The 18,396-nt window shown below is 42.9% G+C and overlaps 1 protein-coding gene across 1 annotated transcript in view; it reads right to left on the bottom strand.

The window, feature by feature from the left end:
• LOC106573155 (alpha-1,3-mannosyl-glycoprotein 4-beta-N-acetylglucosaminyltransferase C-like) overlaps positions 1-18,396 on the bottom strand; it is a 36,671-nt gene that overhangs the window by 1,340 nt on the left and 16,935 nt on the right. Inside the window, exons 2-3 of the mRNA XM_014147867.2 lie at positions 344-484; positions 121-256 (exon numbers count right to left, since the gene is read on the bottom strand). Coding sequence (XP_014003342.2) covers positions 121-256; positions 344-472 — 265 coding nt within the window. The 5' untranslated portion in view covers positions 473-484. The remainder of the gene's footprint in view (positions 1-120; positions 257-343; positions 485-18,396) is intronic.

Raw genomic sequence — 18,396 nt, 5'->3', positions numbered from 1 at the left:
CTGTAAACACAAACATTGATATGATTCCAAATCAAATTATTTTTTAACAAATCAATGACTTTCAGGATAATATACATACTATGTGTATCTCTACATATCTAAAATAAAAGGTATATTTACTTTTTCGGGGCAGTGGATTCCCAGCGAGGTAACGGTATGTGACATTTAAGGTTCCAGAGAAATTCGTGAGGTCTCTAAAGTTGTGAACATATCTCTCAGAGTTTGAAGGATGCATCAGCTGTCTTTTACCCGCCTCCTAAAAAAATGACTATATTGTTACTCAAATGTAAAATACAAATATGTCATAGGAAGGAAGATCCAGAGACAGCCAATAATAACCTACCAAGACGTATGCATCCTCCATGTACAGGTTGAAGAACAGAAGAGATGTGATCAGGACCCCCAGGAAGGGGATGGTGGAGCGTTTACGAAAACACCTCATCTTGTCCAGGGACTTCCACACCAGCCTCATGATGGAGACACACTTCATGTAGGACAGAAAAGAAAAAGGTTTGAACAAATTATTATCATCATTATCGTTCTCTGTTTACGGTGTAGGTAGGCGATATTGATATCAATCCAGTATTGTCGAATGTACACTGTCTGTGTGAGTGCACATACTGTACAGAACTGCCTGTGCCATGGGTTTGTTGATGTGCTTGTTTGAAGTCAGCAGTATGCATATGAAATGTGTGTGTATATATATATATAAACTGCACATGTATGCATACTTGTGTGTGTGTGTGTGTGTGTGTGTGTGTGTGTGTGTGTGTGTGTGTGTGTGTGTGTGTGTGTGTGTGTGTGTGTGTGTGTGTGTGTGTGTGTGTGTGTGTGTGTGTGTGTGTGTGTGTGTGTGTGTGTGTGTGTGTGTGTGTGATGGGCACTGAACCATACACACACTTATACGGTGTGTTGCAGAATACGGCCCTCCATCTCCAGCCCTCCCCGGTGGGCCTCTGGTGGAGAGCTAACCTGGGTCAAAGTGCTAAATGCTGAGAAGGGCCTGGGAGAGGCTGGCTCACACATTAATCATTTCTCACGCCTCCCGTCTTCATTATTCTCGCCACTGGCGGAACAGCAAAGCCTTTCATGTTTCTCTCTGACCTTAAAAGTAAATACTCAGTTAACACTCTGGAAACAGCCTGGATCAAAAGCTTTATTGAATAGGAACATACATTTTCCATGTAGCACAACAGTTGGTCTCTTGACAGAGAGCGAGAGAGAGAGAGAGAGAGAGAGAAAGGTTGGTGTAGCTGGAAGTGTTGCTGAGAGACTTGCAGTATATTTGTAGCAATATGAGCTGTACTATTGCAAGGGTGTCTGATTCCACCTGAACATTTTCTGTAATGTATAAACAGCCTCTGAGATGAATTTATGCTGACAGGAAGAAATTGATCGTACTCTGCCTATAAAAAACATAATATTGAAGAGGTGAATATATTCCTTACTGACAACTAACTGGTCTCACTTGCCTCGGAGCAGAAGCTCGTGTTTAGAATTCAGCGTGTGCATGCACACCAGCCGAGCTCCACCTTAGGCTCATTTCCTAACAATTTCCAAGCTTCCTGTAAAATTACACTGTTGCAGTGAATCCATCTGCAACACAGGCAACAGAGCTGAGACTGTAAAAAGATTAAGAGAAAATATTACATTCGATATGCTCAAAGCAAAGAATCAATGTATTCTGTAAACATCATCGATGTTGTTAGATAAGGGGCTATATTTCAGCTACTGTAGGTTATGGTATGGGTGAAGATGCCAAGACAAGTGTAAAAATCTTAAGTGCTGAGGTCAAGGAGTTGGGTTATCATCAACTTTTAAACAGCATTGCTTTCAGAAGAAAACAAATCTGCTTGTGACTGGACGTTTTCCGACTGCATCTCTGCCCTGTTGACTGTGTTTACTTATTAATCAAGGAAGAAGGCTGCTAGTTCTCCGACATAGGACCCCAGCAGTTATCCCCTTCCTGCTTCTGGACAAGAGGGGCAGACCCCATTAAAGATGCATGGGGACCAGTGAGTTGAGTTTAACGATCTCAAAGCTCTCTTCAAATATTCATGCCCAACACTATGTATGCATGCGGTCTTCAGCACATAGAGTTAATGTATCGCTATCCACTGATGCATTGGCGGTTGAAACACTGAAGACAATGCCAACCAAGGAGAGAAGAGCTTCACTGCTGTGTTGAACCTCCAGTTTGATCATTAAATCCATCGTTTAAAAAACAAGATATTACAAGTGACAGTTACATTATCTCTGTAACAATGACAAGTAGCCAATACACAACCACTCTCTTCAACCAACCCACTCAGCTCCTTGATATAAGAGGGCTTTTATTGGAAGGACTATGACATATACCATCCATAGCCTATGATATTCAACGTACTGTATGATCATAAAATAGGATCATGCTGTCCATAATTCAATTATTCACTTAGCTGTGGTTCATCAAAAATGTCCACATCTCTCCCCTTTCATCTCACCACATTCGAATGGCAGTGATGCTGAAAGTGGTTACGGTGTCATTGAGTGTCCTCAGTGCTGCTGGGCTGTGACTGTGGTAGCATCCATTTTGTCACTTTGTTTTATTACTGTCTCAGATTGGAAATGCATGGGCGATTATTTCCTTGTGTTCAGGACGAGTGATGATGGGCACTGAGCCTAGCCCAGCCTGCTCTTTCTCTACTCTCGTTTGTGTGGGCTGTCAAAGCTCATCTGGCAGAAGGAGAAATCGATGATCTGGGTTACGGGTGTTAGGGGACATGTGATTTTGTGTTATTGTGTCTCGGGGAAAGCTTCCATATGTCACTAATAATAATAGGAATGACTATTGAGACAACAAAGATGATCAAATAGGGAACGAAGATGGGGTACTTCTTCCAAATGGTATGTATATCATTATATCCCTGGAAATGAAGCTGAGATTGGCTGGCCAGTATGTACACTACCAGTCAAAAGATTGGACACACCTATTCATTCCAGGGTTTTTCTTTATTTTTACTATTTTCTACATTGTAGAATAATAGTGAAGACATCAAAACTATGAAATAACACATTGAAAAAAGTGTTAAACAAATCAAAATATATTTTATATTTGAGATTCTTCAAAGTAGCCACCCTTTGCCTTGATGACAGCTTTGCACACTCTTGGCATTCTTTCAACCAGCTTCATGAGGTAGTTACCTGAAATGCATTTCAATTAACAGGTGTGCCTTGTTAAAAGTTAATTTGTGGAATTTGTTTCCTTAATGCATTTGAGCCAATCAATTGTGTTCTGACAAGGTAGGGGTGGTATACAGAAGACAGCCCTATTTGGTAAAAGACCAAGTCCATATTATGGCAAGAACAGCTCAAATAATCAAAGAGAAATGACAGTCCATCATTACTTTAAGACATGAAGGTCAGTCAATCCGGAAAAAACATCAAGCGCTATGATGAAACTGGCTCTCATGAGGACCGTCACAGGAAAGGAAGACCCAGAGTTACCTCGGCTGCAGAGGATAAGTTTATTAGAGTTAACTGCACCTCAGAGTGCAGCCCAAATAAATGCTTCACAGAGTTCAAGTAACAGACACATCTCAACATCATATGTTCAGAAAAAACTGTGTGAATCAGGGCTTCATGGTCGAATTGCTGCAAAGAAACCACTACTAAAGGACACCAATAAGAAGAAGAGACTTGCTTGGGTAAGAAACATGAACAATGGACATTAGATCGGTGGAAATCTGTCCTTTGGTCTGGTGAGTCCAAATGTAAGGTTTTTGGTTCCAACCGCCATGTCTTTTTGTTAGATGCAGAGTAGGTGAACAGATGATCTCTGCATGTGTGGTTCCCACCATGAAGCATGGAGGACGAGGTGTGATGGTGTGGGGGTGCTTTACTGGTGACACTGTCTGTGATTTATTTAGAATTCAAGGCACACTTAACCAGCATGGCCACCACAGCATTCTGCAGCGATACACCATCCCATCTGGTTTGCGCTTAGTGGGACTATCATTTGTTTTTCAACAGGACAATGACCCAACACACCTCCAGGCTGTGTAAGAGCTATTTGACCAAGAAGGAGAGTGATGGAGTGTTGCATCAGTTGCATCAGATGACCTCCTCAATCACCTGACCTCAACCCAATTGAAATGGTTTGGGATGAGTTTGACCACAGAGTGAAGGAAAAGCAGCCAACCAGTGCTCAGCATATGTGGGAACTCCTTCAAGACTGTTGGAAAAGCAGGTTGAGAGAATGCCAAGAGTGTGCAAAGCTGTCATCAAGGCAAAGGGTGGTTACTTTGAAGAATCTAAAATCTAAAATATATTTGGATTAGTTTAACACTTTTTTGGTTACTACATGATTCCATATGTTTTATTTCATAGTTTTGATGTCTTCACTATCATTCAACAATGTAGAAAATAGTAAAAAATTAAGAAAAACCCTTTTTAATGTTTCCAGTGCAGCTGTTGATATTTGACAATAGATCAACTTTCAGTTCCTAGGGCTGATTTACGTTATTCTATCATTTAGATGCTAGTTCTAGCATCTAAATGGAATGTGATGATACTTACCCAGCATGTGATGACTTTCAAATCAGCGGTGCACCAGGGCAGTATTGGGAACTTTACAGCTATTCTGAGTTACATTTCCAATAACAAATGGCCCTCTTGTGACAAGTCAACAATGCCCCGAGGGACCACACTTGCCATAGATCGTTCTGGAGACATGACAATGTGTGTTGTTGCACAAATGCCAAGAAGAGAATAGTGATGATATCAGACTGTCAGAAAAGCTGTTATTTTGATTTCGAATTTATATTATACGTGAGAGAATGGATCTAGACACACAACAGGAAAGCACGTTAGTAGGTAGGATATTATTGCGGATTATTACGGACGAATATGGTATTTTGCTGACTCCAGCACATTTACATTGACGTGAACACTGACATGTTGAGTAATTTGCCCTGTCCATGTCAAATCTGTATTCACAAGCCTAGCGTCACTTCCCTCCCTTACACAATCCAGTAGTCAAATTGTGTTTACAACCCAAAGAGCACCAATACAAAACACTGCAGTCTTTCAGGAGTCTTTCAGGAGATAGTAGGAGAAGATTGAAAGATGCAATATACAGGCCTCGATTAGATGTTGGTCTCCATAGTGACCGCCGGTGTAATGGTGTGGTGACATCAGAGGGTCCTGCAGGTCTGATCTCAGTGAGGCAAAGGAAAACAATTGTAATGACTGATTAATAAAGTTGCATTAACGACTGTTCGCAACAGACAGTGTCGATTAATGACACGGGGGGTTCATGACACCGGACACAACCCCTCTAATGGAGCGGTAGTTAGAGGCTGCAGGGCAGCGTTGTAATCTAAACCAATGTGACACTTAGTGGCTCAACTGACATGAGGAGTGAAAATGTAATCTTTCCAGGAAACCTAGGAACAGTCAGAATGACAGGCTGAGGGATGTGAAGGAATGTAATAGCAGAAGTGTCTGAGTTGGGTTCAGGAGCAGAGTGCGTCAGGCAGCTTACATGATCCAGCAGCAGTTATCGGTGACACTCTGTCATCAAAGACGAACACTGACGAAGGTCTGATATTCCCCCTAGTACTTGTTCTGTATCCGCATAACTAACAATGTCTGCTTTGCCGTCACAAACACAGCTTGGGTGGAAATAAGTGTGGAAATCCAATCACTGTTCATTCCACAAGGACTACATGCTGAAAGTTATGCAGTGAATGATGAGGCAAGCTTAAACTCTGCCACAACGACACCGCCAACAACTAACTAAAATGCCACTGAACAGCCAGACTCAACTAACCTGAGTCATTATATTATGGTCGGTGTCACATACCCAGATGAAATCTCACTAAACAAGAATCCCTCTCTCTTCAACCCAGCTGTCTGTTGGGGCATTGAGGAGAGGCTGAATCTTAATACAGCCTGATGTCTGTCTCGTTCCCAATCTGCTCCTCTGCAGGTCTGTCTGACAGAGTAATGAGAGACCCGTTCTGCCACCGACATTTCCTCAAAGACTGCTGGATTACAAATTCACTGCAGGCGGTTGGAAAGTCTCTTCCCTGTTCTCACCAAATCCATTCTAATCGTGTTCTTCCGGTCGATAACTTGCACACTGCTCTGCTATTTCAGCCCTTTTGCATCCATCAACAGGTTATGTGATTAAATCAAGTGTAAATCTTTTCAAAGTTTCACGCACGGTTTCACCCTGTTTAAAACAACAGCACTCAGATGAATAAAAGCATCACTGAAGGTTCAGCTCGGGTACACCTGAGGCCAGATCACAGAAAATGGACCGGGGATGGGGGTCCATTCTCTGTAAGTAACAACATGTCTAGAACAGACTGTCTAGAACCTGTTTTCTTTTCCCATTTAGAAATCTCATCTGAACTGTCCGTGATTCACTAGAGCTGGCACGTAGGAGTTACAGCCCATCTAGCATTTCCTCCCACAAATCTCAGTCGGTAATGACTCCAGAGAATCTTTTGCATGAATGCTATGAGTCAGTCATATATAAATCCGGCTAAGCCAAAGGTGCGATGCTGGAGAGGGGCCAGACAATAAAGCTCAGTCAGGATCAGTAGAGTTGGTCTCCACTGACTCTCTCTGCATTGTCGGATGCTTCGCTCCCTCTTGCCTATGTTAGCAGTGACCATCAAAGGCACTGTCAAGATAATGTGAAACTGGGGCTTCTAGAGACTGCCTGCAACGCTCAACACATTCAAATAAGACAGGCTTATTAATTCTTCAAAAGCCACATAGCTTCCTAAAAAGTGTAGAAGCTCGGTTTTGTATTCTGACTTGAGGTAAACCTGGGAGCTTGTGTTATGCTTATGGGGTCAAGGAAAGAGCCTTCCACAATGCACATCTACACTGTATGTAGTGTGACATCTACATCTCGGGCTCTATTGTAGCAAACCTAACGCAATGGTAAATCTTAGCAATGGCGGTAATGGTATATATTGAATTTTAGTCCATTATATCATAGTTTGTTAAATTAAATAGCCCAAAATAAACCAAATAAAATGTATGTAGGCCTATCCAATCTTTGCTAAATATGTTGAACATGTTTGCAGTCCACATTGTAAGAAGTCTAATTGCATGGCTTCAATATGGAAATATATTGTTAAACAGGGCATTTACACTGATATAGGGGCTAGACCTTTCTGTAAATTGCATTATGTTAATAAGCAAGATTAAATTCACTATTGATAAGGCTTAAAAAGAGTGAATAATTATATTCAAATTCTAATCAAAACGAAACAACAACTTGTTTCAAATAGGTTATGTCTAAATACAGTGACAGGCACCATAATTGCTCCCCGTGGGCATATAATATTATGGTAGAATATGGAGGCTTTATGCACATCCAAACTTTTCACAGGAGCTGGACAAAGACCTAACGCTGCTTCCTAACTTGATTTTTGAATAAAGCTTTGGTGATTAATATTTATTTCAAGGCAGTCTCACGAGTCAAACCTTTTATTGATATGTTGCATTTGGCAGGACAAAAAAAACAGCCCTTATTGAGGGGAGTGAAGGCTATGCTTGGTTTTTGATTGTTTTTTGATTTTAATAAAAACGAAAAACAAGCAATCTTTTTTTAAGTATAAATAGCTGTGGCGTTCAGATTTGTTATGGTATTTCCTCATAATTTGCAGGGATGGAATTTGGAGACCAAAGCGATAGGCTTCTGTAGCGCCGGACGTACCGAATTGATATATGCGCTCTAGAATGTTTTAATTACGTGTATGCCCAGACTTTTCTTCTTTTCTTTTTTTTTTACATTTGTATCATGTTAAATATTAGCCACTATTGGTAGCCACCGTCAGTAATTCCCACATACATTTATAACCGTAACTTTAGTGAGTTTTCTCCAATTCGTAGCCTACATTTTGCATCATTCCATTACACTCCATTTACTTTTCTTTCCTCTGTCACGTCCGTGTAGTTGCTCCTGAGGGTTGCTAGCAATAGTAGACCATATTAGGCTAACATTGTGCAATAATTTGGGACATGTAGCCTATTTGAATCATTATGGAACTCAGACCACACATAGCTGTTTAAACCTGGAGCCTGTGTCACGGTTCATGGCGACTGGGCCGTTGTCATCACAGTTCTATAATTAGTAGGGTAGATTTAAAGGACTATTTTTCAAACCCTATTGTACACTTTTCTCACCTTCCAATATTACATGGTTTGAACAATTGAATATGGCAACTTTTAGAATGAATCAAACCATACATTTTTTTATTCAGCAATATATTTTGTGTGTAAAGGCTCTCCAAACCTGTTTCTTTATGATTCATAAGTACTTTGCTAACCCTAAATGATCTACAAGATGAGAGTATTTTTAAATCTACCAATTGGTACTGAAACAAAAATGAATATACAAATATTTAGATGGTTTTCTTTCATTGATCCCTAATATTCGGAACCTGTTCTCTCTATATATTATATTGAGTCTGTTGGGAAAATTCAAATTAAGGTACACAGTATTTAAAGGGATGACTTCAGATAAATGTTCAGAAAACCCCCATAAGAAAGGCATACATTTCCTATGTCTGAATCGGACCCCAAAAGCATAGATGGAAATAAAATTTGTTCTGATGACTGAAGAAGCATCTTCAATGCTCTTAAACAATAACTTCATAATATAATATTCGTAATCATCTACAGTGTTGCGGGTAATACATTACAAAAGCAACATGTTAAGTAGTCAGATAACTCTTATGAGTAACAGAGTAACGTAACTCGTTACTTTTCCAAATTGGGTAATAATATTACCCCTCGATCACGCCTACAAATGTTATTGTGTTTTGGTACACCAGAAATACATTCATTTCCAATGGAACGCTGCATTTACCTTGCAGCATTGCATTGCAGAGGCAGTTGCAGTGTGTTCTGTGTGGTGCATACTTGGTTTTATGGAATATATGCCTCAAATTGTATTTGTAGGCGGTTTGACAGAAATGGTAGCAGAAGGCGAATGTTGAACTTTGTTGCACACATATCCTGTAAGGATCTATGTGTAGCTGGTGCAGAGGAGTCAGGTGCAGGACAGCAGAGATTAGTAAATAAAAGTAACTTTACTCAAAGTCATCAAAATACAAGAAAATTACCAAGCCCACAAATACGGACCACAATACAACAAACAATCACTCAGAACCAAACATGGGGAAGAGAGGGTTAAATAATAAACAGGTAATTGGGTGATTGAAACCAGGTGTGTAAGACTAAGACAAAACAAATGGAAAATAAAAAGTGGATCGGCGGTGGCTAGAAGGCCGGTGACGTCGACCGCCGAACGCCGCCCGAACAAGGAGAGGGACGGACTTCGGCGGAAGTCGTGACATATCCAGATGATGCTGCGTACCATTTTGTGCAATGACACTGTAGGTGTGTTCGAGGCGTTACAGTTTTTTTGTCAATCAACACGTGGGTTTCTTTCAGAATCATATCTCTACCGGGTGCGTGTTTCCATGATCTGAGCTCAACTTGTTTCCTCATTTAGTTGTCAAGCGAGCGGAGAAAGGCTAGAAATGTTATGACAGCTTCTGTCCATATAAAATGTATAGTGGGCACACCTCCGATCTTTTCCATCGATCACTTCTGTGATAGCAAAGCCCATGGAGCGATTTTCCGTCTAGTGGTAAGTGTGCCCTCTATACATCTCTCGGGGTCCGTGTACGTGCAGTCAATCACCACAACTGCCAGCTCGAGAGAAAGATTTTGAATGAAAAGATAGGGAATCTGTACAGATGTTTGGCTTACAGTATATATAGGCTAATTAAGCAGCCCATATGATAGCGCAGCACTTGTAGACTAGCACAGAAAAGCACAGCTACAGATGAAAAGAGAGACTTGTTATCAAACCTTTATCTTCTGCAGATTTTATACGGCGGTTGGCAACCAACTTTAAGGTGCATTACCGCCATCAACTGGACTTGAGTGTGGACGTGAGACAGGGAAGGCCTAAATCTTACCCATTATTTTTGTCTCCCTAAGGAAACGAAATACAGAATTAAATCCTGAAGATTTTTTTGGGGCAGTTCTCTTAAGCTTGGCTCTTCAAAACCATCACTCAATAAATCTAATAACAATCTCTCACGTTCTCTCCCATATTGCTGGCACTGAAATAGAACATGTTCCACTGTCTCAATCTCCTCCTGACTGGTACAGTCAGTATCTGGATAACATGTGTGAAATGCTTGATAATGTATGGGATATCAACAGAGAGGTATATTTTCTGGGTGATTTAAATATTGACTGGCTTTCATCAAGCTGCCCACTCAAGAAAAAGCTTCAAACTGTAACCAGTGCCTGCAACCAGGTTCAGATTATCAGTCAACCTACCAGGGTAGTTACAAACATCACAGGAATGAAATCATCAACATGTGTTGATCACATCTTTACTAATGCTGCATAAATGAGCTTGAAAGCAGTATCCAGATCCATTGTGACATGGTGAGGTTGGACCCAGGCGCAGAGAAGAGACCAGACGAGGAATCAGTGGTTAAGGATAAACATAGTACTTTACTAAGAACGGTAGTCACAGGATCACAGTACACTTTAAAAAAACAACAAACACTAAGTCTCAAACTCACTCAGGAAACGACCGCACACGGTAAACAATTCAAGCTTCTGCAAAGCACAACAGAAAACACATAATGAGTAATAGAACACACCTGAGTGCCATAATTGCCTCTAGGATGATCTCTGCCGCCCTCTGGTGACAGGTGGAACCATGATAGTACCCCCCCTTCTAGGAGTGGCTCCAGACGTGGAGCCAGGGCGACCACCACGTAGTTGGTTGAAATCCGGAACAAGTCCCAGATCCAGGATGTCCCGGGCAGGCACCCACACCTGCTTCTCGGGGCTGTAGCCCTCCCAGTCCACCAGGTACTGCAGGGTTCCTCGGACAATATGAGCCCTCAACAGACGCTGGACAGTGTAGGGCGGACGACCATCAACTAGTCGTGGAACCCAGAGGAGAGACTCACCAACGCCCCCAACAGGGAGCAGAAGGCTTTCGTGTACCGTGCAACGAACTGGGGCCCACGATCCGAGACAATGTCCTGGGGAAATCCGTGTAGTCGAAAGACAAGGTTAATCATGAGATCTTACTGAAGGCCTACCGGAGGTCGAAGTATTTGGGAGGGAGAGTGGAGAAGTCTTGGTCGTCAATGGATGCAGGAAGACACGGCGAGGCTCTTGGTGGGCGTCTTTGACATTTAGTCTGGCAGTCCTTACCCCAGTCTAGTAGGTGTCCCGTGGACCAGGAGAATAGTGGGTTGTGTAGTGCTAGCCAGGGGTACCCTAGGATAAGGGAGTTCTCCCGGGAGCAGTGATCAGAAGAAAACCAATAGTCTGAGTAGTTCAGCCCAACCTGCAGTAGAATGGGCTTGGTCTAATATTCCACCTGACCGGAGCCAATGGGCCATCCATTGAGGCCTTGAATCTGCAGATGAATGGGACATTTCATGCAGTGATCTGAAATTCTCTGGCGAAGTCCTGATCAATTAAATTATCTGCGGCCCCGGAGTCCACGAAGGCTTGAATCTGGTGCTGACGTTTTTCCCAGTGGAGGGTTGTGGGTAGTGACAGATGGTGGCTGGGTTGCCGGGAGGTAACTGCACAGCTCATCAGGGTCTCCCCTTGTCCTGGCGAGCCCTGGCGTTTCCCGTTAGCTCTGGGCATGTAACACGGAGATGGCCGAGACCTCCACAGTAGAGGCAGCAGCCTTCGCTCATGCGCCTGTCATGCTCCTGTGTGCTCAGATGTGTGCGTCCCATCTGCTTGGGCTCCTCAATGCTGGGTTCGGGGGGCTTGAGGTGCTCAGGCAACAGGGATACTGGGGTGGTGTCAAAAAGGCGCTGTCTCACTCGTTCTCGGAGGCGATTGTCAAACCTGATTGCCAGCATTATCAAGGACTCAAGGTCCTCTCCCAGTTCCTGAGAGGCCAGTTCATCCTTGATGGAGTTAGACAAACCCTGGTGGAAAGCAGTGACCAGGGCCTCCATATTCCACCCACTCTCTACGGCAAGGGTGCGGAACTCAATTGCGAAGTCAGCCACTGGTCTGTCCCCTTGGCTGGTGTTGAACAGTCGGCTGGCCGCTTCTCGTCCGCCGACTGGGGGGTTGAAGACTCGTCGCAGCTCGGCAGTGAAGGCTAATATGGAGCTGCAGGATGGTGGCTGCTGTCAGAACCCTTGATTGTAAAATGTCCATGGTCAAAATATATTGATACAACAGTAGCTAAGATGGGGAGACTTTTGTTCATAATAAAGGGCTACTCTACCTTCTTAACAGCACTATCAAAAAGGCAGGTCCTACAGGCAGGTCTTAGTTGTGTCGCCCCTGGACTACTGTTCAGTTGTGTGGAGAAGTGTCACAAAAAGGGACTTAGGAAAAGTGCAATTGGCTCAGAACAGGGCAGCACGGCTGGCCCTTGGATGTACACAGAGAGCTAACATTAATAATATGCATGCCAATCTCTCCTGGCTCAAAGTGGAGGAAATATTGACTTAATCACTACTTGTGAAGTCTCATTTACATAAAGAACCAGCCTAAATGAACAGTTATGGTCACAAACCTTCCCTTTAACGCTGCAAGAAATGTCACAAATTTCCATCCGCCAACATGGAGAAATCATATAAGACAAAGAAAAAAAAACATTTCGGACGCAGAAATAGAACTTTTGATCAACGAAGTGTATGCAAAACAAGCCATAAGATAAGAAAATATTGCTTGGGAGCAGGTTAGAGCTGTGGTAAATTCTGCCTCATCTGCAGAACAGTCTGCTATGGACCAGCGCAGTAGCAGCATAATTGGAGAGACCTCTCTTCCAGACCCTGAAGGAGTACCAGACACACCAACTGATGGTAAGTCAAGCTTTATTTTCGCAACCATATTAAGTCGTGTGGGTGGGTGGGTGGGTGTGTGTGTGTGACAAAATGAATATAACAAAACATGAAATCTTCACAGATGTCAGTGATTTGCCTGACCCCTCAGCCTACAAGAAGGGTGTCCTCTTTGGCGAGCGCTTCAGCTGCGCCACATGTTTTGACTGACGCAGTCCTGAAACAACAAGAAGAGATCAACACATCAATTCTTGGACTCCAAACAGCAGCTGGAGGATGTATGCAACGGCCTGAGAGAGAGAGAAATCAATAATTGAAAGAACTTGTTGATTGTGTCAACATGAGACAATAAATTCTGGTGCAATGTAAATGTGTTTTCCTTGTCGATTTGATTACAATATTTGGAAGAACAGATACCTAAAACAGTTGTATGATATTGACTCTTGTCCTCAGTGCCAGAGCTATAGGTGGTGGGAAACACACCCTGTCAGGCATGGGCTCATCGGGTCTGGGTGGATCATTCAGTGGAATGCCATTTTTGATTGCAATGTTGTGGAGCACACTGCAAGCCTTGACAGTGTAGCAAACCTAAAAAGGAATTTGCACATTGTATTACATTCACGTAATGGCATTTGAAGGAATGTCATTTCTGTTGCAAACCTTTCTAGGCTGGTATTGCAGTGTGCCTCCTGTCCCAGACAAGCACAGGCAACGCCCTTTCAGCAAGCCTATGGTGCGCTCCAATGTTGTTCTTGTGCATGCGTGGGCTCGGTTGTACCTTGCCTCTTGTTGGTTTGAGGGGTTTGTGAGGGGAGTCATCAGCCATGATTTTAATCGGTAGCCCCGGTCTCCTGCAGTTATGAACACAATTCAGATATTGTTTCCCAGTAGAAGTCTAGGATGGCAAATAAAACCTTGAAAATAGAACAAGTCACTTACCAGTAAGCCATCCGTCCTCAACAGCTCCTTCCTGGAGGTTAAGGCCGACTGAACGGTTCTGCACAATGAATGAATCGTGTGTCCCACCTGGCCATTTGGCCACTACATTCAACAAAGCCAAATGTGAATCACAGATGACCTGCACATTGCCTGAATGGAAACCTTTTCTGTTGATGAAGTTGAATTTGTTCAATGATGGTGCTTTGATTGTGATGTGGGTGCAGTCAATTGTTCCTACGACATTGGGAAATCCAGCTATGGTATGGAAATCCCTTTTCATCTGGCCTGTTGCACTGCAGTGTACGGAAACTGTATGTATTGTGGGGTCAATGAAATAATGCCATGAAGGACTGCAGGCAATATTCGGCTCATGGTCGATTGTGAAATGCCAGACCGATCCGCAATCTCACATGGAATGTTCCAGTGGCCAAAAATCCCAGGGTGGAGAGGACTTGGGTATGCACTGGCATGGCATTGCTGCATTTCGTCTCCCTTACTCATACTTGAGAGAGTTGGTTGCAGAGATACAATAAAATATGCCTTGGAAAATTAAATCTACTAATAAGCCAAGCGTCGCTCTCAGCAAAAAAAATCTGCACCCTCATTGAAAACACGCTCCCTGGGTAATGCAGCTTGTGCCAGATCCTCCAGCAATGCAAGATTTGCCATTTTGGACAAGTCACAATGCTGTGTTGCCTTTAATATTATTTAACTGGTTTAACTAAATTGCCTCCAACCTCCTTCAGATTTACTTTATTATTCAATTACACTTGGTTTCATGTTTATGAACACGAAAGCACCCTGAGAAAACTATTAGTAGCTTAAGTGTCTATGAAAGAAATACATGAATAAAATATTAATGTATTATATTTTTTCCACTATAATCCTTTCTCCATTTGGTGGATGGTATTTTTATTTTATTATTTGTACCTCTTTTTCGCCCCAATTGGTAGTAGTTACTGTCTTGTCATTGCAACTCTCATATGGACTCAGGAGAGGCAAAGGTCAAGAGCCATGCATCCTCCGAAACACAACCCAACCAAGCCACACTGCTTCTTGACACAACACATCCAACCCAAACTGCTTCTTGACACAACACATCCAACCCAACCAACCAAGCCACACTGCTTCTTGACACAACACATCCAACCCAGTCACACCAATGTGTCAGAGGAAACACCAACCAAACACCTACCAAACACCTACCAAACACCTAGCAAATCAGCATGCACTGCACCCGGCCCACCACAGGAGTCGCTAGTGCACAATGAGACAAGGATATCCCTGCCGGCCAAACCCTCCCCGACGCTGGGCCAATTATGCGTCGCCCCATGAGCCTGCCGGTCGCGGCCAGCTGCGGCAGAGCCTGGGCTCGAACCCAGAGTCTCTGGTGGCACAGCTAGCACTGCGATGCAGTACCTTAGACCACTGTGCCACCCGGAAGGCCCTGATGGATGGTATTTCACTAGCAGTTTGACTTTTCTACCACAAGGTGTTGTGCGTACGCAGGGTCCATCGGTGTGCTTCAATTTACGCACATTCTCAAGTATCAGTACAAATTGATAAATCCCACACTTTGCTTAGAAATGATCGCACGTATGGTTTACGAACATTTCTGTTTGTACGCAACATTGAGAAATGAGGGCCCTGAATAATATATGCCACACAGCACTTTAACTGGACCCTGTCTCCACATTCCCCATATTCATCTTCTCACACACATTAAGCTGCCACCTGCCCAAACCTTTGACAGTTATAGCAATGCAATGGTTTCGGAAACATACATTTGCACATAGTAACTCATATACCCAATCCTAACTTTTTCTGGCAGTACCAGATCCTCAAAGTTTAGTAGCACTGACAGGCTATCCACCTTCTTACCATCTCGTGTCATCTGGAGGCGCTTTGCCTCAATAAGAGAGCCTGCCTTCAAGTGGTCCTTTATTTACTTCACGTTAAACATTTCTGGAACTCCCATAATAACTCCCTTTACCCAATTCCATCCGGTTTGATCTGGCATGCTACTAACAACCACTCATTTACATACCTATTTGAGTTTGAGAGCCTACTCATGCTGTTTAGCATCGATACACAACACCACCAAACTTTCATCACAAAGACTTTAGCAGACATAACCTCCCCGAATTTACTCTTCCAATCACTGGTCAAAGCGATCGGACTCACTTCACCAACACTTAGAACTCCACTTTTCTCCATACAACACTGCGAACTGAACCTCCCTCATCACTACTCTACCCTGACGAGACCTGCAAAAGATCCTCCATCTTTCTCTTCTTCACATCTACTCGCACAACTCTTTCTCCACCTTTTCCCCCTCTATCGCTACACTCCACAACCCCTAACCCCCCTACCTTTCCATCCATCTCTGCTCCAGTCCCAGCCCGGTGTTGCTCAACCACCTCTACTTCAACACTCAAACACTACGCCTTCCCTTTCGAAACGTTTGCTCCGCCGAATAGCGGTGATCAAACCTGAGTTAGTAAGTGTCCTTTCTTTGGTAGACGCATGCAGCTCGCCTTGCTCCCTATGACAGTCAAACAAACGGTGAGATTTAGAGATTCATTTTTTTAAATGAAAGTAACGCAGAGTGATCTCACTAGTAATATAACGCATTTCTTTTGTTCAATGCAATGAGTAGTATGTAATATATTACTTTTCCAAGTAACTCATCCCAACACTGATCTTCTCACTCATGATATATGGCTAGTGGCTTGTGTGGATATTTTTGTATATGGTGGTTATTTAGTGTCTAGACTACCTGCGTTGCTGCTGGCCTGACATACGTGCACCTCCCAACTGAAGAACGAATGGAGTTAGGTCGGAGATACAGCCGCTCCTTTCTCTTTCTGCGACTGTATGTGCAGGCTATCAGCCAATCAGACCGAATATTGATGATGATGTAAATCAAGTCTTATCAAGTGTTAATAAAATGTTATGCTGCTGTGGCAGTACTGTTGATACAGTGAGCTCCAAAAGTATTGGGACAGTGACAAATGTTTTGTTGTTTTGTCTCTGTACTCCAGCACATTGGATTTGAAATGGTACAATGACTACGAGGTTAAAGTGCAGACTGTCAGCTTTAATTTGACGGTGTTTTCATCCATATCCATAGCGCCCAATGATTACATCAAGCTTGTGACATTTACTGTTTGAGATTATTTTATGCCCAATAGAAATTAATGGTGAACAATGTATTGTGTCATTTTGAAGTCACTTTAATTGTAAAGACGAATAGAATATGTTTCTAAACACTTCTACATGAATGTGGATGCTACCATGACTACGGATAGAACTGAATGAATCGTGAATAATGGTGAGTGAGAAAGTTACAGACGCACAAATATCATACCCCCATTTTTTCACTCATCATTGTTCACGATTCATTCAGGATTATCTGTAATCATTATAGCATCCACGTTAATGTATAAGTGTTTAGAAAACTATTATATTCTGCATGACCAAAGATTTTATATAATGGACTGGCCAAAACAAAGAGGGAAATGTGGACTAAACAAGATATAAACTGGTTAATGACTTGGCAGAGACTCTTTATCCACATTATCTTATAAACTCAGCAAAAAAAGAAACCTCTCTCACTGTCAACTGCGTTTATTTTCAGCAAACTTAACATGTGTAAATATTTGTATGAACATAAGATTCAACAACTGAGACATAAACTGAACAAGTTCCACAGACATGTGACTAACAGAAATGGAATAATGTGTCCCTGAACAAAGGGGGGGTCAAAATGAAAAGTAACAGTCAGTATCTGGTGTGGCCACCAGCTGCATTAAGTACTGCAGTGCATCTCCTCCTCATGGACTGCACCAGATTTGCCCATTTTTGCTGTGAGATGTTACCCCCCTCTTCCACCAAGGCACATGTAAGTTCCTTGACATTTCTGGGGGGAATGGCCCTAGCCCTCACCCTCCGATCCAACAGGTCCCAGACGTGCTCAATGGGATTGAGATCCTGGCTCTTCGCTGGCCATGGCAGAACACTGACATTCCTGTCTTGCAGGAGATCACGCACAGAATCAACAGTATGGCTGGTGGCATTGTCATGCTGGAGGGTCATGTCAGGATGAGCCTGCAGGAAGGGTACCACATGAGGGAGGAGGATGTCTTCCCTGTATCACACAGCGTTGAGATTGCTTGCAATGACATCAAGCTCAATCCAATGATGCTGTGACACACCGCCCCAGACCATGATGGACCCTCCACCTCCAAATCGATCCCGCTCCAGACCTCGGTGTAACGCTCATTCCTTCGACAATAAATCCTCTTGACGTTACCCTAGGATAGGGGGCGCCACAGCGCATTTTGGAAAAAATTCGTGCCCATTTTCAACGGCCTACTAATCAGACTCAGAAGCTAGGATATGCATATAATTAATACCTGTGGATAGAAAACACCCTAAAGTTTCTAAAACTGTTTGAATGGTGTCTGTGAGTATAACAGAACTCATATGGCAGTCAAAACCCCGAGACCGATTGAACCAGGAAGTGGAATTCTGAATTGTGGACTCAACTTCACGTCGTCGCCTATAATTCACACCGTGAGAT

Source organism: Salmo salar, chromosome ssa16, assembly GCF_905237065.1.
Source record: "Salmo salar chromosome ssa16, Ssal_v3.1, whole genome shotgun sequence".
NCBI classification, from domain to species: Eukaryota; Metazoa; Chordata; class Actinopteri; order Salmoniformes; family Salmonidae; genus Salmo; species Salmo salar.
The sequence above is the reverse complement of the archived record's forward strand: the minus strand, read 5'-3'. Positions and strand labels throughout refer to the sequence as shown.